This window comes from Coregonus lavaretus (genome assembly GCF_964263955.1).
Source record: "Coregonus lavaretus genome assembly, chromosome: 5".
NCBI classification, from domain to species: Eukaryota; Metazoa; Chordata; class Actinopteri; order Salmoniformes; family Salmonidae; genus Coregonus; species Coregonus lavaretus.
In genome coordinates this window covers 19,757,169-19,780,168 of record NC_139992.1, presented here as the reverse complement: position 1 = coordinate 19,780,168, position 23,000 = coordinate 19,757,169, and the positions used below count along the sequence as shown (strand labels likewise).

Genomic DNA, 23,000 nt, shown 5'->3' with positions numbered 1-23,000 from the left:
TTCAAATAGCCACCCTTTTGCCTTGATGACAGCTTTGCAAGCTCTTTGCATTCTCTCAACCTGCTTCACCTGGAATGGTTTTTCAACAGTCTTGAAGGAGTTCCCACATATGCTGAGCACTTGTTGGCTGCTTTTCCTTCACTCTGCCGTCCGACTCATCCCAAACCACCTCAATTGGGTTGAGGTCGGGGGATTGTGAAGGCCAGGTCATCTGATGCAGCACTACATCACTCTCCTTCTTGGTAAAATATCCCTTACACAGCCTGGATGTGTGTTGGGTTATTGTCCTGTTGAAAAACAAATTATAGTCCCACTAAGCCCAAACCAGATGGGATGGCATATCACTGCAGAATGCTGTGGTAGCCATGCTGGTTAAGTGTGCCTTGAATTCTAAATAGATCACAGACAGTGTCACCAGCAAAGCACCCCCACACCATAACACCTCCTCCATGCTTTACGGTGGGAACTAATCATGCGGAGATCAGCCGTTCACCCACACTGCGACTCACAAAGACACGGCGTCTTGAACCAAAAATCTCAAATGTGGACTCCAGACAAAAGGACACATTTCCACCGGTATAATGTCCATTGCTCGTGTTTCTTTGCCCAAGCAGGTCTCTTCTTCTTATTGGTGTCCTTTTAGTAGTGGTTTCCTTGCAGCAATTCGACCATGAAGGCCTGATTCCCACAGTCCCCTCTGAACAGTTGATGTTGAGATGTCTGTTACTTGAACTCTGTGAAGCATTTATTTGGGATGCAATTTCTGAGGCTGGTAACTCTAATGAATGTATCATCTGCAGCAGAGGTAACTCTGGGTCTTCCATTCCTGTGGCGGTCCTCATGAGAGCCAGTTTCATCATAGCGCTTGATGGCTTTTGCGACTCCAAAATTGTACGTATTGACTGACCTTCATGTCTTAAAGTAATGGACTGTCGTTTCTCTTTGTTTCTTCGAGCTGTTCTTGCCATAATATGGTCTTTTACCAAATAGGGCTATCTTCTGTATATCCCCCCTACCTTGGCACAACACAACTGATTGGCTCAAACGCATTAACTTTTAAGAAGTCACACCTGTTAATTGAAACGCATTCCAGGTGACTACCTCATGAAGCTGGTTGAGAGAATGCCAAGAGTTTGCAAAGCTGTCATCAAGGCAAAGGGTGGATATTTGAAGAATCTCAAATATAAAATATATTTTGATTTGTTTAACACTTTTTTGTTTACTACATGATTCTATATGTGTTATGTCATAGTTTTGATGTATTCACTATTATTCTACAATGTAATTTTTTTTAAAAATAAAGTAAAACCCTTGAATGAGTAGGTGTGTCCAAACTTTTGACTGGTAGTGTATATCGTAGGTGCATTGTAGGTACCCTGACCCTTGACCTCTCCCGCTTGTCTGACTGTCCCGTGCAGGCAAGAAGAACAAGCTGCGTGTGTACTATCTGTCCTGGCTGAGGAACAAGATCCTGCACAATGACCCTGAGGTGGAGAAGAAGCAGGGCTGGGTCACTGTGGGAGACCTGGAGGGCGCTGTTCACTACAAAGTTGGTATGTCCCATCTCCAGCATGCATTTGGCCAGTGGGGTTGAAAGGATGGGAAGGTATTTTTTGGGGAGAAAATTGAGGACAGTTTTAGCATAGAAATTGATGTTATGGTAAAATGTGTCTGCACAAACATGTTTAGGATCCATTGTTTTATAAGTCAGCACTTCATGTCATGATTGAAACATGTTGGAAGAGTTTGGTCATGAAATCTACAGCAACGTACAAAATACCCTCTGTCTACCCAGCGAACGCCATGTCCCAATTCTGCACTGTCACATCTCTGAGTAGGATAATAAGACTGTAATATGTCAGCTAATAGCATTTTGGTAGAATTTGTATCTGGGGGCAGAGAACTTAAAAACAATAAGGCTACTGTGTCATTAAACATCTTGAGGATGCTCTGAATTGACCTTGTTAGTTGGTGCCTCCTGATGGCAACATCCTCATGTGTCCCAACTGGTTTATTCCCCAGTGAAATACGAGAGGATCAAGTTTTTGGTTCTGGCCCTGAAGAACTCGGTGGAGGTCTATGCATGGGCACCCAAGCCGTACCATAAGTTCATGGCTTTCAAGGTGAAACCTTAGATGCCCCTGCTTATGCATGATAGCTATTCACTTCCATCTGTTCAATCAGTTATGCAGCTATTGTGAATTGTCATGACAATGATAAAATGACTCCCAGACACACATGCACACATTACTGTACTGTATGTGAATAACCTTTGTCCCCTGGTTGACCCCTGCAGTCGTTTGGTGACCTGGTGCACAAGCCCCTGCTGGTTGACCTGACGGTGGAGGAGGGTCAGAGGTTAAAGGTAATCTATGGCTCCAGTAACGGATTCCATGCCGTGGACGTGGACTCAGGGGCCGTCTACGACATCTACCTGCCCACCCATGTAAGAAACACACTCATGTCTCTGGAACCTCTCATCCCCTTCTTCCCCCTCTTTCTTCAAACATACATTGCCTTGCAAAAGTATTCATCCCCCTTGGCATCTCCCTATTTTGTTGCATTACAACCTGTAATTTAAATTTATTTTTATTTGGATTTCATGTAATGGACATACACAAAATAGTCCAAATTGGTGAAATGAAATGAAAAAAATAACTTGTTTCAAAAAATTCTAAAAAATTAATAACGGAAAAGTGATGCGTGCATACAGTGAAGGAAAAAAGTATTTGATCCCCTGCTGATGTTGTACGTTTGCCCACTGACAAAGACATGATCAGTCTATAATTTTAATGGTAGGTTTATTTGAACAGTGAGAGACAGAATAACAACTAAAAAATCCAGAAAAAACGCATGTCGAAAATGTTATCAATTGATTTGCATTTTAATGAGGGAAATAAGTATTTGACCCCTCTGCAAAACATGACTTAGTACTTGGTGGCAAAACCCTTGTTGGCAATCACAGAGGTCAGACGTTTCTTGTAGTTGGCCACCAGGTTTGCACATATCTCAGGAGGGATTTTGTTCCACTCCTCTTTGCAGATCTTCTCCAAGTCATTAAGGTTTCGAGGCTGACATTTGGCAACTCGAACCTTCAGCTCCCTCCACAGATTTTCTATGGGATTAAGGTCTGGAGACTGGCTAGGCCACTCCAGGACCTTAATGTGCTTCTTCTTGAGCCACTCCTTTGTTGCCTTGGCTGTGTGTTTTGGGTCATTGTCATGCTGGAATACCCATCCACGACCCATTTTCAATGCCCTGGCTGAGGGAAGGAGGTTCTCACCCAAGATTTGACGGTACATGGCCCCGTCCATCGTCCCTTTGATGCGGTGAATTTGTCCTGTCCCCTTAGCAGAAAAACACTCCCAAAGCATAATGTTTCCACCTCCATGTTTGACGGTGGGGATGGTGTTCTTGGGGTCATAGGCAGCATTCCTCCTCCTCCAAACAAGGCGAGTTGAGTTGATCCCAAAGAGCTCGATTTTGGTCTCATCTGACCACAACACTTTCACTCAGTTCTCCTCTGAATTATTCAGATGTTCATTGGCAAACTTCAGACGGCCCTGTATATGTGCTTTCTTGAGCAGGGGGACCTTGCGGGCGTTGCAGGATTTCAGTCCTTCGCGGCGTAGTGTGTTGTCAATTGTTTTCTTGGTGAATATGGTCCCAGCTGCCTTGAGATCATTGACAAGATCCTCCCGTGTAGTTCTGGGCTGATTCCTCACCGTTCTCATGATCATTGCAACTCCACGAGGTGAGATCTTGCATGGAGCCCCAGGCCGAGGGAGATTGACAGTTCTTTTGTGTTTCTTCCATTTGCGAATAATCGCACCAACTGTTGTCACCTTCTCACCAAGCTGCTTGGCGATGGTCTTGTAGCCCATTCCAGCCTTGTGTAGGTCTACAATCTTGTCCCTGACATCCTTGGAGAGCTCTTTGGTCTTGGCCATGGTGGAGAGTTTGGAATCTGATTGATTGATTGCTTCTGTGGACAGGTGTCATTTATACAGGTAACAAGCTGAGATTAGGAGCACTCCCTTTAAGAGTGTGCTCCTAATCTCAGCTCGTTACCTGTATAAAAGACACCTGGGAGCCAGAAATCTTTCTGATTGAGAGGGGGTCAAATACTTAGTTCCCTCATTAAAATGCTAATCAATTTATAACATTTTTGAAATGCGTTTTTCTGGATTTTTTTGTTGTTATTCTGTCTCTCATTGTTCAAATAAACCTACCATTAAAATTATAGACTGATCATTTCTTTGTCAGTGGGCAAATGTACAAAATCAGCAGGGGATCAAATACTTTTTCCCCTCACTGTATGTATTCACCCCCTTTGCTATGAAGCCCCTAAATAAGATCTGGTGCAACCAATTACCGTTAGAAGGCACATAATTAGTTAAATAAAGTCCACCTGTGTGCAATCTAAGTGTCACATGATCTGTCACATGATCTCAGAATATATACACCTGTTCTGAAAGGCCCCAGAGTCTGCAACACCACTAAGCAAGGGGCACCATCAAGCAAGCGGCACCATGAAGACCAAGTAGCTCTCCAAACAGGTCAGGGACGAAGTTGTGGAGAAGTACAGATCAGGGTTGGGTTATAAAAAAATATCAGAAACTTTGAACATCCCACGGAGCAACATTTAAATCCATGATAAAAAAATTGAAAGAATATGGCACCACAACAAACCAGCCAAGAGAGGGCCGCCCACATAAACTCACGGACCAGGCAAGGAGGGCATTAATCAGAGAGGCAACAAAGAGACCAAAGATAACCCTGAAGGAGCTGCAAAGCTCCACAGCGGAGATTGGAGTATCTGTCCATAGGACCACTTTAAGCCGTACACTCCACAGAGCTGGGCTTTATGTAAGAGTGGCCAGAAAAAAGCCATTGCTTAAAGAAAAAAATAAGCAAACACGTTTGGTGTTCACCAAAAGGCATGTGGGAGACTCTCCAAATATATGGAAGAAGGTACTGTGGTCAGATGACACTAGAATTTAGCTTTTTGGCCATCAAGGAAAACGCTATGTCTGGCGCAAACCAAACACCTCTCAACACCCCGAGAACACCATCCCCACAGTGAAGCATGGTGGTGGCAGCATCATGCTGTGGGGATGTTTTTCATGGGCAGGGACTGGGAAACTGGTCAGAATTGACGGAATGATGGATGGCGCTAAATACAAGGAAATTCTTGAGGGAAACCTGTTTCAGTCTTCCAGAGACTGGGACGGAGGTTCACCTTCCAGCAGGACAATGACCCTAAGCATACTGCTAAAGCAACACTTGAGTGGTTTTAGGGGAACATGTTCAATGTCTTGGAATGGCCTAGTCAAAGCCCAGACCTCAATCCAATTGAGAATCTGTGGTATGACTTAAAGATTGCAGTACACCAGCGGAACCCATCCAACTTGAAGGAGCTGGAGCAGTTTTGCCTTGAAGAATGGGCAAAAATCCAAGTGGCTAGATGTGCCAAGCTTATAGAGACATACCCCAAGACACTTTGGGGGTGGGACCGGGGTGGGCAATGCACGCTCAAGTTTTCTGTTTTTCACAAGAAAAAATATTTTGTAGCTTCAAAGTGATAGGCATGTTGTGTAAATCAAATGATACAAACCCCACAAAAAATCAATTTAAATTCCAGGTTGTAAGGCAACAAAATAGGAAAGATGCCAAGGGGGGTGAATACTTTCACAAGCCACTGTAACTTCATTATTGAATGAATAATTTCTCTCTCTTTCTCTCTCTCTCTCCCCCTCTTTCTCTCTCTCTCCCCCTCTTTCTCTCTCTCTCTCCCCCTCTTTCTCTCTCTCTCTTCCTCTCTCTCTTCCCCTCTTTCTCTCTCTCTCTCCCTCCCCCTCTCTCTCTTTCTTTCGCTCTCCCACTCTCTCTCACTCTCCCCCTCTTTCTCTCTCTCCCCCTCTCGCTCTCCCTCTCCCTCTGTAGATCCAGACCAGTATCCAGTCCCATGCCATCATCATCCTGCCCAACACAGATGGCATTGAGCTGCTGGTGTGTTACGAGGACGAGGGTGTCTATGTCAACACTTATGGACGCATCACCAAGGACGTGGTGCTGCAGTGGGGCGAGATGCCCACCTCCGTGGGTAAGTGGACACAGACACACATGTACGCATACACACTCACACACAATAGGTCCTTAAGTGAAGTGTTTAAGCATGTTAACTCGGTTGCCATCCCACCGACTCACACCCCTATCCCCCTCTTTGTCTTTCTCTCTGTAGCCTATATCCGTTCTAACCAGATCATGGGCTGGGGGGAGAAAGCCATAGAGATCAGATCTGTGGAGACTGGACATCTGGACGGAGTCTTCATGCACAAGAGAGCCCAGAGACTCAAGTTCCTGTGTGAGAGGAATGACAAGGTGAGACCCCTGGACACGTACATACACACTTGGAGGTACTCTCCCCAGGTCTGTTTACACAAATAACTCTGTCCAAATAAAATAAAATCAATTTAAATAGTCCAGGTGGCCATTTGATTAATTGTTCAGCAGTCTTATGGCATGGGGGTAGAAGCTGTTAAGGAGCCTTTTGGACCTAGACTTGGTGCTCCGGTACCGCTTGCCGTGCAGTAGCAGAGAGAACAGTCTATGACTTGGGTGACTGGAGTCTTTGTCTCCACCTAGTATATAGGTCCTGGATGGCAGGAAGCTTGGCCCCAGTGATGTACTGGGCCATACGCACTACCCTCTGTAGCGCCTTGCGGTCGGAGGTCGAGCAGTTGCCATACCAGGCGGTGATGCAACCGGTCAGGATGCTCTCGATGGTGCAGCTGTATAACTTTTTGAGTATCTGGGGACCCATGGCAAATTGTTTCAGTCTCCTGATGGGGAAAAGGTGTTGTCGTGCCCTCTTCACGACTGTCTTGGTGTGTTTGGACCATGATAGTTGGTCCCTCTCAGACCTCTCCCACCTTCTAGTGTGTCACAAAGCGCTGACTCATCCTGTGTCCCAGGCAACCCTGCAGTGACTCAGGACCCCATTTATTGAGTCTATCGATCTGCCTAGCACTGTTTTCCCATTCTATTAAAATACAGGGTATTTTTAGACAGGCAGCAGTTAGTCTGAAGTGGCCATCAATGCTAGTTTCTGAGACTTCACGCTCCCTCGTTGACTAGTGGAGTAGGCAGATTAACACACTGAGGGAGGCTATACACCTACTATATCCCTGGCTTCCTTAAGAATAGCAAAATAAGATTTCATGTTCACAAACCTTTTTGCCGCTGTTAGATCTTTGTTATACACACCAACTAAGAGCTGAACTAGCTAGAATGTTAGAGGAGTGGGACCGACCATAAAGCAGAAGCAGCTGATGTCTGGTGGAGAGAGCTATTCTGACCGCAGTTTCCCCATTTCATATGGTTTACTGCAGGGATCATTAAATAGATTAAGCCGACGGGCCAATTTTTTTCTTGAGTGGATGGTTAGGGGACCGGAACATAATGACAAATAAGATATCATATTTGACTAAAACATAATAATTTCAAACCTTGCTTACATTTGTATATGATCACATACTGTATATCTCTCTATTATGCGTGGGAATACTTAAGAACCAATTTCCAAAAAAATAAAATCACGGAGCTGATTTGCTGGTATTCTTTTTCTTATGTGCAACAATTTTTTAAAAATGTGTTACAAAAATACATTTTTTTTTTGCTCAGAAAACTTGGGGGCCAAATAAAATCACCTGCCGGCCAAAGTACAGTTGAAAAAACTCCAAGGCGCTCATTGGTTTGTTGAAAAGTCCCAAAATCATTTTAAGTATCTATATCTGGAAATATCGTTTTTCTGGGAATCTGGGAAAGTATTCAGACCCTTTCACTTTTTCCACATTTTGTTACGTTACAGCCTTATTCTGAAATGTATTACACTTATTTTTTCCCTCATCAATCTACACACAATACCCCATAATGACAAAACAAAAACAGGGGAGAAGGGCCTTGGTCAGGGAGGTGACCAAGAACCCGATGGTCACTCTGACAGAGCTCTAAAGTTCCTCTGTGGAGATGGGAGAACCTTCCAGAAGGACAACCATCTCTGCAGCACTCCACCAATCAGGCTTTTATGGTAGTGGCCAGACGGAGGCCACTCCTCAGTAAAAGGCACATGAAAGCCCGCTTGGAGTTTTCCAAAAGGCACCTAAAGGACTCTCAGACCGTGAGAAACTAGATTCTCTGGTCTAAAGAAGATTGAACTATCTGGCCTGAATGCCAAGCGTCACGTCTGGAGGAAACCTGGCCAATACCATCTCTACGGTGAAGCATGGTGGTGGCAGCATCATGCTGTGGGGATGTTTTCCAGCAGCAGGGGGTGGGGTTGGGGGGGAGAGGAGAGAGAGGGAGGGAGAGGGAGAGATAGAATACTTAAATTCACACAGGACACCAGATAAGACAGGAGAATTACACCAGATATAACAGACGGACCCTAGCCCCCCGGCACATAGACTATTGCAGCATAGATACGGGAGGCTGAGACTGGGGGGTCGGGGGATAGGGCCAACCAGGTCCTATCCCCCGACCCCACCCACCTTGCCAAAGCACAGCTCCCACACCACTAGTGGGATATCAACTGACCACCAACTTACTACCCGAGACAAGGCTGAGTATAGCCCATGAAGATCTCCGCCACCGCACGAGCCAGAGGGGGCACAAAACCGGACAGGAAGATCACGTCAATGACTCAGCCCACTCAAGTGATGCACCCCACTAGTAAGCCAGTGACTCAGCCTCCGTAATAGGGTCAGAGGCAAAGAATCCCAGTGCAGAGAGGGAAGCCGGCCAGGCAGAGACAGCAAGAGCGTTTCGTCGCTCCAGTGCATTGCCGTTCACCTTCGCACCCCTGGGCCAGACTACACTCAATCATAGGACCTACTGAAGAGATGAGTCTTCAGTAAAGACTTAAAGGTCGAGACCGACTCTGTCTCTCTCACATGGATAGGCAGACCATTCCATGAAAATTGAGCTCTATAGGAGAAAGCCCTGCCTCCAGCTGTTTGCTTAAAAATTCTGGGACAATAAGGAGGCCTGCGTCTTGTAACCGTAGCGTACGTATAGGTATGTACAGCAGGACCAAATCGGAGAGATGGGTAGGAGCAAGCCCATGTAATGCTTTGTAGGTTAGCAGTAAAACCTTGAAATCAGCCCTAGCCTTAACAGGAAGCCAGTGTAGAGAGGCTAGCACTGGAGTAATATGATCACATTTTTTGGTTCTAGTCAAGATTCTAGCAGCCGTGTTTAGCACTAACTGAAGTTTATTTAGTGCTTTATCCCGGTAGCCGGAGAGTAGAGCATTGCAGTAGTCTAATATAGAAGTGACAAAAGCATGGATTAGCTTTTCTGCATAATTCTTATTTTTGCAATGTTACGAAGATGGAAAAAAGCTGTCCTTGAAATATAAAGTTGAAATTGTGTTTCCGAATGACATCACCAAGAGGTAGAATATATAGCGAAAACAGTGGTCATAAAACGGAACCTTGAGGAACACCGAAACGTACAATTGATTTGTCAGAGGACAAACCATCCACAGAGACAAACTAATATCTTTCCGATGGATAAGATCTAAACCAGTCAAGAACTTGTCCGTGTAGACCAATTTGGGTTTCCAATCTCTCCAAACTAATGTGGTGATTGATGGTGTCAAAAGCAGCACTAAGGCCTAGGAGCACGAGGACAGATGCAGAGCCTTGGTCTGACTTCATGAAAAGGTAATTTACCACCTTCACGAGTGCAGTCTCAGTGCTATGATGGGGTCTAAAACCAGACTGCAGTGTTTCGTATACATTATTTGTCCTCAGGAAGGCAGTGAGTTGCTGCGCAACAGCTTTTTCTAAAATTTTTGAGAGGAATGGGAGATTCGATATAGGCAGATATTTAGTTTTTTACATTTTCCCTGTCAAGGTTTGGCTTTTTCAAGAGAGGCTTTATTAATCAAATCAAATCAAATCAAATCAAATTTTATTGGTCACATGCGCCGAATACAACAGGTGCAGACATTACAGTGAAATGCTTACTTACAGCCCTTAACCAACAGTGCATTTATTTTAAACAAAAAAAAAGTAAGAATAAAACAACAACAAAAAAAGTGTTGAGAAAAAAAGAGCAGAAGTAAAATAAAGTGACAGTAGGGAGGCTATATATACAGTAAAATAAAGTGACAGTAGGGAGGCTATATATACAGGGGGGTACCGTTGCAGAGTCAATGTGCGGGGGCACCGGCTAGTTGAGGTAATATGTACATGTGGGTAGAGTTAAAGTGACTATGCATAAATACTTAACAGAGTAGCAGCAGCGTAAAAAGGATGGGGTGGGGGGGCAGTGCAAATAGTCCGGGTAGCCATGATTAGCTGTTCAGGAGTCTTATGGCTTGGGGGTAGAAGCTGTTGAGAAGTCTTTTGGACCTAGACTTGGCACTCCGGTACCGCTTGCCGTGCGGTAGCAGAGAGAACAGTCTATGACTAGGGTGGCTGTCGATGAGAATGGGGGCGTGCTCAGTCCTCTTTTTTTTCCTGTAGTCCACAATCATCTCCTTTGTCTTGGTCACGTTGAGGGAGAGGTTGTTGTCCTGGCACCACACGGCCAGATCTCTGACCTCCTCCCTATAGGCTGTCTCATCGTTGTCGGTGATCAGGCCTACCACTGTTGTGTCGTCGGCAAACTTAATGATGGTGTTGGAGTCGTGCCTGGCCATGCAGTCATGGGTGAACAGAGAGTACAGGAGGGGACTGAGCATGCACCCCTGAGGGGCCCCCGTGTTGAGGATCAGTGTGGCAGATGTGTTGTTACCTACCCTTACCACCTGGGGGCGGCCCGTCAGGAAGTCCAGGATCCAGTTGCAGAGGGAGGTGTTTAGTCCCAGGATCCTTAGCTTAGTGATGAGCTTAGAGGGCACTATGGTGTTGAATGCTGAGCTGTAGTCAATGAATAGCATTCTCACGTAGGTGTTCCTCTTGTCCAGGTGGGAAAGGGCAGTGTGGAGTGCGATAGAGATTGCATCATCTGTGGATCTGTTGGGGCGGTATGCAAATTGGAGTGGGTCTAGGGTTTCTGGGATTATGCTGTTGATGTGAGCCATGACCAGTCTTTCAAAGCACTTCATGGCTACAGACGTCAGTGCTACGGGTCGGTAGTCATTTAGGCAGGTTATCTTAGAGTTGTTGGGCACAGGGACTATGGTGGTCTGCTTGAAACATGTTGGTATTACAGACTCAGTCAGGGACATGTTGAAAATGTCAGTGAAGACACTTGCCAGTTGGTCAGCACATGCTCGGAGTACACGTCCTGGTAATCCGTCTGGCCCTGCGGCCTTGTGAATGTTGACCTGCTTAAAAGTCTTACTCACATCGGCTACGGAGAGCGTGATCACATAGTCATCCGGAACAGCTGGTGCTCTCATGCATGCTTCAGTGTTGCTTGCCTCGAAGCGAGCATAGAAGTGGTTTAGCTCGTCTGGTAGGCTTGTGTCACTGGGCAGCTCGCGGCTGTGCTTCCCTTTGTAGTCTGTAATAGTTTTCAAGCCCTGCCACATCCGACGAGCGTCAGAGCCAGTGTAGTATGATTCAATCTTAGACCTGTATTGACTCTTTGCCTGTTTGATGGTTCGTCGGAGGTCATAGCGGGATTTCTTATAAGCGTCCGGGTTAGAGTCCCGTTCCTTGAAAGCGGCAGCTCTACCCTTTAGCTCACTGCGGATGTTTCCTGTAATCCATGGCTTCTGGTTGGGGTATGTACGTACGGTCACTGTGGGGACGACATCATCGATGCACTTATTGATGAAGCCAGTGACTGATGTGGTGTACTCCTCAATGTTGTCTGAAGAATCCCGGAACATGTTCCAGTCTGTGCTAGCAAAACAGTCCTGTAGCTTAGCATCTGCGTCATCTGACCACTTTTTTATTAACCGAATCACTGGTGCTTCCTGCTTCAGTTTTTGCTTATAAGCAGGAATCAGGAGGATAGAGTTATGGTCAGATTTGCCAAATGGAGGGCGAGGGAGAGCTTTGTATGCGTCTCTGTGTGTGGAGTAAAGGTGGTCTAGAGTTTTTTTCCCTCTGGTTGCACATTTAACATGCTGGTAGAAATTAGGTAGAACGGATTTAAGTTTCCCTGCATTAAAGTCCCCGGCCACTAGGAGCGCTGCATCTGGATGAGCGTTTTCCTGTTGATTAATGGCCTTGTACAACTCATTCAGAGCAATCTTATTTGTGGTGGTAAATAGACAGCTATGAAAAATATAGATGAAAACTCTCTTGGTAAATAGTGTGGTCTACAGCTTATCATAAGATACTCTACCTCAGGCGAGCAAAACCTCGAGACTTCCTTAGTATTTGATTTTGTGCACCAGCTGTTGTTTACAAATATACACAGACCGCCGCCCCTTGTCTTACCAGAGTCAGACGTTCTGTCCTGCCGATGTAGCGTATAGCCTGCTAGCTGAATGTTATCATTGTTGTCGTTCAGCCACGACTCCGTGAAACATAAGATATTACAGTTTTTAATGTCCCGTTGGTAGGATAACCGTAATCTTAACTCGTCCATTTTATTCTCAAAAGGTTGAACGTTGGCTAGTAGGATTGATGGGAGAGGCAGTTTACTCGCTCGCCGTCGGATCCTTACAAGGCACCCGGATCTGCGTCCGCGATATCTCCGTCTCTTCCTCACGCGAATGACGGGATCTGGGCCTTGTCGGGTGTCTGTAGGATATCCTTCGCGATATATTACTGCCACTTTTAGTGAGTTTGGTACACATCCGAAGGATAGGGAGCCATTTATTATGTTCAACATAGGAGGACCAAGCACAGGAAGTAGCTCTTTCAGTAGTTTAGTTGGAATAGGGTCCAGTATGCAGCTTGAAGGTTTAGAGGCCATGACTATTTTCATGAATGTGTCAAGAGATACAGGATCAAAAAAACTTGAGTGTCTCCATTGATCCAAGGTCCTGGCAGTTCAGGACAACTGAGCTTTGGAGAAATACGCAGATTCAAAGTGGAGACCGTAATTAGCTTTCTAATGATCATGATCTTTTCGACAAAGAAGTTCATGAATTCATCACTGCTGAAAGCCATCCTCTCTTGAGGAATGCAGGTTTTTAGTTAGCTTTGCAACAGTATCAAAAATAAATGTTGGATTGTTCTTATTCTCCTCAATTAGGTTGGAAAAATAGGATGATTGAGCAACAGTGAGGGCTCTTCGATATTTCACGGTACTGTCTTTCCAAGCTAGTCGGATGACTTCCTGTTTGGTGGAGCACCATTTCTGTTCCAATTTTCTGGAAGCTTGCTTCAGGGCTCGGGTATTTTCTGTATACCAGGGAGCTAATTTCTTGTGACAAATGTTTTTTTGTTTTTAGGGGTGTGACTGCATATAGGGTATTACGCAAGGTTAAATTTAGATCCTCAGTTAGGTGGTTAACCAATTTTTGTACTCTGACGTCCTTGGGTAGGTGGAGGGAGTCTGGAAGGGCATCTAGGAATATTTGGTTTGTCCGAGAATTTATAGCACGGCTTTAGATGATCCTTGGTTGGGGTCTGATCAGATTATTTGTTGTGATTGCAAACATAATAAGATGGTGGTCCGATAGTCCAGGATTATGAGGAAAAACATTTAGATCCACAATATTTATTCCACGGGACAAAACTAGATCCAGGGTATGACTATGGCAATGAGTAGGTCCGGAGACATGTTGGACAAAACCCACTGAGTCGATTATGGCCTTTTGGAGTGGGTCTGTGGACTTTTCCATGTTAAGTCACCAAACATTAGAATATTATCTGCCATGACTACAAGGTCCGATAGGAATTCAGGGAACTCTGTGAGGAACGCTGTATATGGCCCAGGAGGCCTGTAAACAGTAGCTATAAAAAGTGATTGAGTAGGTTTCATAGATTTCATGACTAGAAGCTCAAAAGACGAAACCGCAGTAATAATTTATTGGTGGGGGGGGTTTAAATTGAAATTTGCTGTCGTAAATGTTAGCAACACCCCTGCCTTTGCGGGATGCGCGGGGGTTATGGTCACTAGTGTAACCAGGAGGAGAGGCCTCATTTAACACAGTAAATTCATCAAGCTTGAGCCATGTTTCAGCCAGGCCAGTCACATCAAGATTATGATCAGTGATTAGTTCATTGACTATGACTGCCTTGGAAGTGAGGGATCTAACATTAAGCAGCCCTATTCTGAAATGTGAGAGATCACAATCTCTTTCAATAATGACAGGAATGGAAGAGGTCTTTATTCCAGTGAGATTGCTAAGGCAAACACTGCCATGTTTAGTTTTGCCCAACTTAGATCGAGGCACAGACACCGTCTCAATGGGAATAGCTGAGCTGACTATACTGACTGTGCTAGTGGCAGACTCCACTAAGCTGGCAGGCTGGCTAACAGCCTGCTGCCTGGCCTGCACCCTATCTCATTGTGGAGCTAGAGGAGTTACAGCCTTGTCTATGTTGATAAGATGAGAGCACCCCTCCAGCTAGGATGGAGTCCGTCACTCCTCAACAGGCCCGGCTTGGTCCTGTTTGTGGGTGAGTCCCAGAAAGAGGGCCAATTATCTACAAATTCTATCTTTTGGAAAGGGCAGAAAACAGTTTTCAACCAGCGATTGAGTTGTGAGACTGCTGTAGAGCTCAAGCTAATTTACACGCTGAAGCTATGTTGTGCTTGGTGACCTCTGACTATTTCATCCTAACATCGTTGGTGCCAACGTGGATAACAATATCCCTATACTCTCTACGCTCGCCAGTTTTAGCCTTAGCCAGCACCCTCTTCAGATTAGCCTTTATGTCGGTAGCCCTTCCCCCTGGTAAACAGTGTATGATCGCAGGATGATTCTTTTTAAGTCTAATATTGCGCGTAATGGAGTCGCCAATGACTAGGGTTTTCAATTTGTCAGAGCTAATAGTGGGAGGCTTCGGAGGCTCAGACCCCGTAATGGGTGGAGGAGAGACCTGAGAAGGCTCGGCCTCTGACTCTGACTCGTTGCTTAATGGGGAGAACCGGTTGAAAGTTTCTGTCGGCTGAATGAGCGACACCGGTTGAGCATGCCGAGAGCATTTCTTTCCAGAACCCTTGAGAAAATTGTCCGGCTGCGGGGACCGTGTGGGGGGATGTATACTACTATCTGTACTTACTGGTGGCATAGACGCTGTTTCATCCTTTCCTACACTTACATTGACATTGCCTAATGATTGCATCTGAAGCTGGGCTTGCAACACAGCTATCCTCACCATAAGGCAACAGTTCTCCTGTATATTATGAGTACAGTGACTGCAATTAGGCGTAGTGTTAATGTTACTACTTAGCTTTTTCGGCTGGTGGCGGTCCTTTAGAACCATGTCTAGATAAAGCGTCCGGGCTGAGAAAGTTGAATGGAAAAAGTAGAGCGAGGAAATGAACTAAGACGTTGGTAGATGTGTTAAATGCAGATTTTGATTAAACGGTTATTTAAAGTAAAAACCGAAAAGTTTGGCAGGTAGCCAAGTAGCAACAAATTGCACAGTATAACTAAGATAACTAATAATGTAAGCATACTGTGTCCATAATAAGTATATAGGTTGTAGGTTGGGAGCTTTGGTGAAAGAGCACAGTTAGAAAGATATGGCATATAGAAGCAAACCAGATGGACATCATGAAAATAATCGGAGAGGTTGAGAGTAGAAGAAGTTCAGGAGAAAAAATAAATAAATATATAATTATTTTTATGTCGATAAAATGTATATAGTAAGTATAAGCTGGAAGTAGAGGCCTAAGCATTGTTGTTCACTAGTTTACTCCAATTAGGGAAAGGGTGGTGGGGTTGGAAAGTAATAAGGGGGAATATATTTTAAAAAAGGATGTGTATGTATGTATGTATGTATGTATGTATATATATATGTGTGTGGATGTGTATGTATGTATGTATATATATATATATATATATATATATATATATATATATATATATATATATATATATATATATATATATATATATATATATATATATATATATATATATATATATATATATATATATAATATAAATATAATATATATATATATATATATATATATATATATATATATATATATATATATATATATATATATATATAAATAAATATAAATATAAATAAAAACATGGGGGAAGTGATGCAGACAATTACATTGATGGAAGTTACAATCTATCTGCAATATTAAGCTGATCTACCCCCTAATTTTTTTTTTTTTAAATAGCACAGCAGCACAGAGACAAGTCTGGAAGTTGTGACTTTGTGGCTGTGGTAACTAACCAAGGATGTTTATTTATTTTTATTTAACCATTTAACTAGGCAAGTCAGTTAAGAACAAATTCTTATTTACAATGACGGCCTACCAAAATGCAAAAGGCCTCCTGTGGGGACGGGGGATTAAAAATACAAATATAGGACAAAACACACATCACAACAAGAGAGACACCACTACATAAAGAGAGACCTAAGACAACAACATAGCATGGCAGCAACACATGACAACACAGCATTGTAGCAACACCACATGACAACAACATGGTAGCAGCACAAAACATGGTACAAACAATATTGGCCGCAGACAACAGCACAAGAAGGCAAGAATACATCACGCAAAGCAACCGCAACTGTCAGTAAGAGTGTCCATGATTGAGTCTTTGAATGAAGAGATGGAAATAAAACTGTCCAGTTTGAGTGTTTTTTGCAGCTCGTTCCAGTCGCTAGCTGCAGCAAACTGAAAAGAAGAGCGACCCAGGGATGTGTGTGCTTTGGGGACCTTTAACAGAATGTGACTGGCAGAACAGGTGTTGTATGTGGAGGATGAGGGCTGCAGTAGGTATCTCAGATAGGGGGAGTGAGGCCTTAGAGGGTTTTATAAATAAGCATCAACCAGTGGGTCTTGCGATGGTGAGATGACCAGTTTACAGAGGAGTATAGAGTGCAGTGATGTGTCCTATAAGGAGCATTGGTGGCAAATCTGATGGCCGAATGGTAAAGAACATCTAGCTGCTCGAGAGCACCCTTACCTGCCAATCTATAAATTACTTCTCCGTAATCTAGCATGGGTAGGATGGTCATCTGAATCAGGGTTAGTTTGGCAACTGGGGTGAAAGAGGAGCGATTACGATAGAGGAAACCAAGTCTAGATTTAACCTTAGCCTGCAGCTTTGATATGTGCTGAGAGAAGGACAGTGTACCGTCTAGCCATACTCCCAAGTACTTGTATGAGGTGACTACCTCAAGCTCTAAACCCTCAGAGGTAGTAATCACACCGGTGGGGAGAGGGGCATTCTTCTTACCAAACCACATGACCTTTGTTTTGGAGATGTTCAGAACAAGGTTAAGGGCAGAAAAAGCTTGTTGGACACTACGAAAGCTTTGTTGTAGAGCATTTAACACAAAATCCGGGGAGGGGCCAGCTGAGTATAAGACTGTATCATCTGAATATAAATGGATGAGAGAGCTTCCTACTGCCTGAGCTATGTTGTTGATGTAAATTGAGAAGCGCGTGGGGCCTAGGATGGAGCCTTGGGGTACTCCCTTGATGACAGGCAGTGGCTGAGACGGCAGATGTTCTGACTTTAAACACTGCACTTTGAGAGAGGTAGTTAGCAAACCAGGCCAAAGACCCCTCAGAGACACCAATAATCCTTAGCCGGCCCACAAGAATGGAATGGTCTACCGTATCAAAAGCTTTGGCCAAGTGAATCAAAATAGCAGCACAACATTGCTTAAATCAAGGGCAATGGTGACATCATTTAGGACCTTTAAGGTTGCAGTGACACATCCATAACTTGAGCGGAAACCAGATTGCATACCAGAGAGAATACTATAGACATCAAGAAAGCCAGTCAGTTGATTATTGACAAGTTTTTCCAACACTTTTGATAAACAGGGCAAAATAGAAATTGGCCTATAACAGTTAGGATCAGCTTGATCTCCCCCTTTAAATAAAGTATGCATTGTGGCTGCCTTCCAAGCAATGGGAACCTTCTTCCAGAGAGGAGAGACAGGTTAAAAAGGTCAGAGGTAGGCTTGGCAATGATAGGGGCTGCAACCTTAAAGAAGAAATGATCTAAACCATCTGACCCAGATGTTTTTTTGGGGTCAAGTTTAAGGAGCTCCTATAGCACCTCAGACTCAGTGACTGCCTGCAGGGAGAAACTTTGTAGCGGGGCAGGGGAAAAAGAGGGAGGAGCATCTGGGCTAGTCGCATTAGAAGGGGTGGGAGATGAGGAAATGTTGGATGGGCAATGAGGCATGGTTCTGAGTCAAATAGGAATCCTGACTTTATGAAGTAGTGATTAAAGAGCTCAGCCATGTGCTCCTTGTCAGTAACAACCACATCATCAACATTAAGGGACATGGGCAGCTGTGAGGAGGAGGGTTTATACTCCAGGTCTTTAACCATTTTCCAGAACTTCTTGGGGTTAGACCCACAGAGAGAGAACTGCTCCTTAAAGTAACTAACTTTGGCCTTCCAGATAGCCTGAGTGCACTTATTTCTAATTTGCCTGAACGAGAGCCAGTCAGCCAGTCAGCCTGAGTATGTGTGTGCTATTTGTAAGTCGCTCTGGATAAGAGCGTCTGCTAAATGACGTAAATGTAAATGCAGAGCCTTTCTCCAAATGGAATTCTTGAGGTGGAGTAACTCTTCCAGATCACGGACGAACCAGGGGCTGAACCTGTTTTTAATTCTCATTTTCTTTATGGGGTGTGTTTGTTAACAATACCACTGAAAATATCAAAAAAGAAGGTCCAAGCATCTTCGACAGAGGGGATCAAGCTGATTCTATACCAATTTACAGAGGCCAGGTCATGAAGGAAGGCTTGCTCATTCAAGTTTTTTAGCAAGCGTCTATGACAAATCAGGACAGGTTGTTTCACTGAGCAACCATTACGAACACAGGCTGTAAAACAGTGACTACTAAGGTCATTACTGATGTCACTGATTTGTTTCGTTATTGACTGAAGTGTGTGTGTATGTGTGTGTGTGTGTGTGTGTGTTCCCATCCGCAGGTCTTCTTTGCCTCGGTGCGATCCGGAGGAGCCAGCCAGGTGTACTTTATGACCCTGGGGCGCACCTCTCTGCTCAGCTGGTAGAGAGACCACGCCCCCTCTACACTGGAAACCAACCACGTTTTACCCAACGTTCAGCGATGCCAACGGACAAAAGCCAACCACCTCCGACATAGTTACGACCTTCGACCTGGAGCATCGTGCTATATTGAGGATACACAACATCCAGATGACGTCGCCCCAGCCATGATTACCAGATATGAGAATTGTAAAAAATGAAGTTAATTGATTTTAAAACAAAGAAAAAAATGTGAAAAAGGGGGGGGAACAGTTTGCCCCACTTTGGTGCTCAACCGATTGTGGACACACGTCTGTGCGGGGCCGTTGCCCTGACGGCGTGTGACCTGTGTGTGTGTGTCGTTCCTAGTTCCTGACTGTGCTATGGGCTTGAAGTCTACTACTAACTACTCTCTGCATCTTCTGCTCGTATTTCAGGAGCCCCCTTCTCCCCACCCCTTTTCTTAGCGAGGGAGGGGCAGGGGGTGGAGCGTACAGTGTTAATGCTACAGTAGTGTATGTCAATGTCTTTCTGTTTAGTCCAATGATTGCTGACTGCGGGGGGGGGGGTTGAAGCTGTCAGTCAAGGAGGCGGGAATAAAGAAGCCTAGCAAGGGAGCCAATTGGTTCTAGGCTCAGTGCTGTCTTGACGACAGTGTGTGGGAAGGGCCTATCCATTTTACCATAAATCTGGTATCTGAGAGGACTCAGCTGGAGTGTGTTGATAGTTAGGACAGCTACCGTATTTTAATGGGTGAGTTCAAGGAAAAGGACTTCAGAATAGTATTTTTTATTTTATTATGATTCCCTAAAAAAAGTGTAACTATGTGGAGTTCATATTTCTTTTACCTTGGTTTTAAAAATCACAATGCACATAGCCTCCAGTTTTCTTTAGCATTTATTCCAACCCACAACACATTAAAATGCTTTAGGAGTCAGAGAGTGGATGGGTTGGATAAAAAAATAGTATCTATGTATAATAAAAGTTAATTTAATATCATACATAGTTTCAATGGTCATGTAAGTGGAATCCTCAGTCCAACATGACGCTGTGATCCGGCTTGGACCATCAGAGTCCAGGAAGGAGGACATGGTCCTGATGTGAATAGACAGATATAATAAAAGAGAGTGGAGGAGAAGGTTCAGGTCATATACAGTATGTGTGTGTGGTTGTAAAGGGGCCAATAGGTGAGAGAGGAGGGGTGCCAATGTAAGTTCTTGTAGCAGAAAGGTTACACATGGTCAACAAAACTCAATGGGCGCATAGTCAGTGGATGGAAAAAACATTGGTGTTTTATTGTTGTTTTTCATTTGTATCTTTTTATGAATGCAATGCACTAAGTGTCAAGAATGTAGAAAGAAATATACTGTTGTGGTTAAAGGCATGAGCATTTTAATTTAGTTCCTTATCACAAGTGATCAATTTCATGTTCAATTTCAAGTTGACACAAGTGAATACTAAACGATGAAGGCTCTAAGGAAAATGTCGATTTTGGGGGCAATTCCGAATCGTTTCTGAGACTAGGTTGTGACTGTCCTTTCACAAACTCAATGTTTTAAAGTGAATCGGAGCTGGAGCGTTAATAGCTCTAGGTTGAGACGTTGCTAGGCTACAGTAGTTTCCTGTGGGGCCAGTATGCTCACAGTAATTTAATCAACCTTATTCACTAACAGGGCTTAGACCTCAGTGTTTAACATTGCCAGGCTCAATAAAGACTTCTTGAGCTCTACTTCTTGTCCTTCTCGTGTGATGTGTCAGCTTGTCAATGGAAGGCAAATCAAAACAACAGTTGTTTCAAATCAGAGGAGAGCAAACTGGTCATCAGGATCCAGAGCATGGGTGACCTCTGATTCTACAGCTCTCTGAAGGTGTTCACCACAGAAACCCACTTTGGGCAGAATACTTTTTTTGTTCACTGTTAAAGGGTGTAGTCTATACTTCTGTACATCTGAAGACCATTCAATACCCCCCCACCCCCTCAGTGCTGACCCACTATGTCTTTCTGGTTATATCAAGGCCTTCATGAGTGGCATAAGTGAGTTTATTAAGATTATGGTTATTGATATTCTTATTAATGGAAAAACGGACAACAATTTCTTTGCAATCTGAAAAGCAGTCGCTTGCTGATTTTATATTTTAAACAAGTGCAAAGATGGCAACATTAGAAGTGTAAAAGAAATGACGAAACCACTATGTTGAAAATACATTTTTAAGATCTCACTTGAAGCATTACGTTTTAGACTTAGTTAAGAAGCTTAACAATAGTTGATGTACTCTGCAGTGGTTGAATATTATAACGCTCATGTTAGGTTGAGAAAATGGCAATGTTTACAGAGGCAATGTTTTGTTACACTAATGTGTATCATGATATTTGTTTTATAATTTGTTTTATTTTTAGCTTGTTTTATATTGAACATTATTTTCGTCAATAATCCTAAATGATGCCATTTTACTTTTGTTTTTCTCAAATAAACAACTCAAAACACAATAAAGAATACTCATGCAATGTTTGATTTTCCAGATGATCCCATAATGCCGTCCCAGCGTTGTGGGGACATTGTAGTGACATGCAGTCCTTTCCCTGCAGGCTTGGGTGTCAGTCAGGCTTGGGTGTCAGTCAGGCTTGGGTGTCAGTCAGGCTTGGGTGTCAGTCAGGCTTGGATGTCAGTCAGGCTTGGATGTCAGTCAGGCTTGGATGTCAGTCAGGCTTGGATGTTTTTCTCCAGTGTTTCTGCCATGCTACTCTAATTTATGTGCTCTCTGTGTATGCCAGGAAGTCTTGTATTTTCCTGAAGGTCTTTTCTCTTTGAATAAACTCTAAAGTAATTTAAAGATTTACTGTAGTCTTTTCTCTTGTCACCTCTCTGACTGACTGAATTCTTGAAGAAGAGTGTGTGAGAATATGTCATCATGCATTATCCAATAGCATGTCCCTGATTTCAAGAATTGATCAATACTGAAATCATGGTAAGAAATATTTTCTACAACATATACACTATATATACAGAAGTATGTGGACACCCCCTTCAAATTAGTGTATTAGGTTATTTCAGCCACACCCGTTTCTGACAGGTGTATAAAATTGAGCACACAGCCATGCAATCTCCATAGACAAACATTGGCAGTAGAATGGCCTTACTGAAGAGCTCAGTGACTTTAAACGTGGCACCGTCATAGGATGCCACCTTTCCAAAAAGTACGTTTGTCAAATTTCTGCCCTGCTAGAGCTGCCCCGGTCAACTGTAAGTGATGTTATTGTGAAGTGGAAACGTCTAGGAGCAACAACGGCTCAGCCGCGAAGTGGTAGGCAATACAAGCTCACAGAACGGGACCACCGAGTGCTGAAGCGTGTAGTGTGTAAACATCATCTGTCCTCGGTTGCAACATTCACTACCGAGTTCCAAACTGCCTCTGGAAGCAACGTCAGCACAATAACTGTTCGTCAGAAGCTTAATGAAATGGGTTCCATTGCTGAGCAGCCTAAGATCACCATGCACAATGCCAAGAGTCGGCTATAGTGGTGTAAAGCTCGCCGCCATTGGACTCTGGAGCAGTGGAAATGCGTTTTCTGGAATGATGAATCAGACTCCATCTGGCAGTCCGACGGACGAATCTGGGTTTGGCGGATGCCAGAACGCTACCTGCCCGAATGCATAGTGCCTACTGTAAAGTTTAGTGGAGGAGGAATAATGGCCTGAGGCTCTTTTTCATGGTTCGGGCTAGGCCCGTTAGTTTCAGTGAAGGGAAATGTTAACTATACAGTATACAATGACATTCTAGACGATTCTGTGCTTCCAACTTTGTGGCAACAGTTTGGGGAAGGCCCTTTATGTCCACAAAAAGCAATGGCCTGGAATTTATATTATTCCTGCTTTGTGTATACATGAAGAAATTCTAAATGAGGTAAATACTGTCTA

General features: G+C 43.9%; 1 protein-coding gene across 1 annotated transcript in view; it reads left to right on the top strand.

The window, feature by feature from the left end:
• The window catches only part of LOC311129735 (mitogen-activated protein kinase kinase kinase kinase 4-like), a 109,567-nt gene extending 87,648 nt beyond the window's left edge, over positions 1-21,919 (top strand). The window contains exons 26-31 of the mRNA XM_084162152.1: positions 1,419-1,553; positions 2,023-2,123; positions 2,297-2,446; positions 5,947-6,106; positions 6,245-6,384; positions 19,026-21,919. Of these exons, the coding sequence (XP_084018278.1) occupies positions 1,419-1,553; positions 2,023-2,123; positions 2,297-2,446; positions 5,947-6,106; positions 6,245-6,384; positions 19,026-19,109 (770 nt within the window). The 3' untranslated portion in view covers positions 19,110-21,919. The remainder of the gene's footprint in view (positions 1-1,418; positions 1,554-2,022; positions 2,124-2,296; positions 2,447-5,946; positions 6,107-6,244; positions 6,385-19,025) is intronic.
• The last annotated feature ends 1,081 nt before the right edge of the window (positions 21,920-23,000 follow it).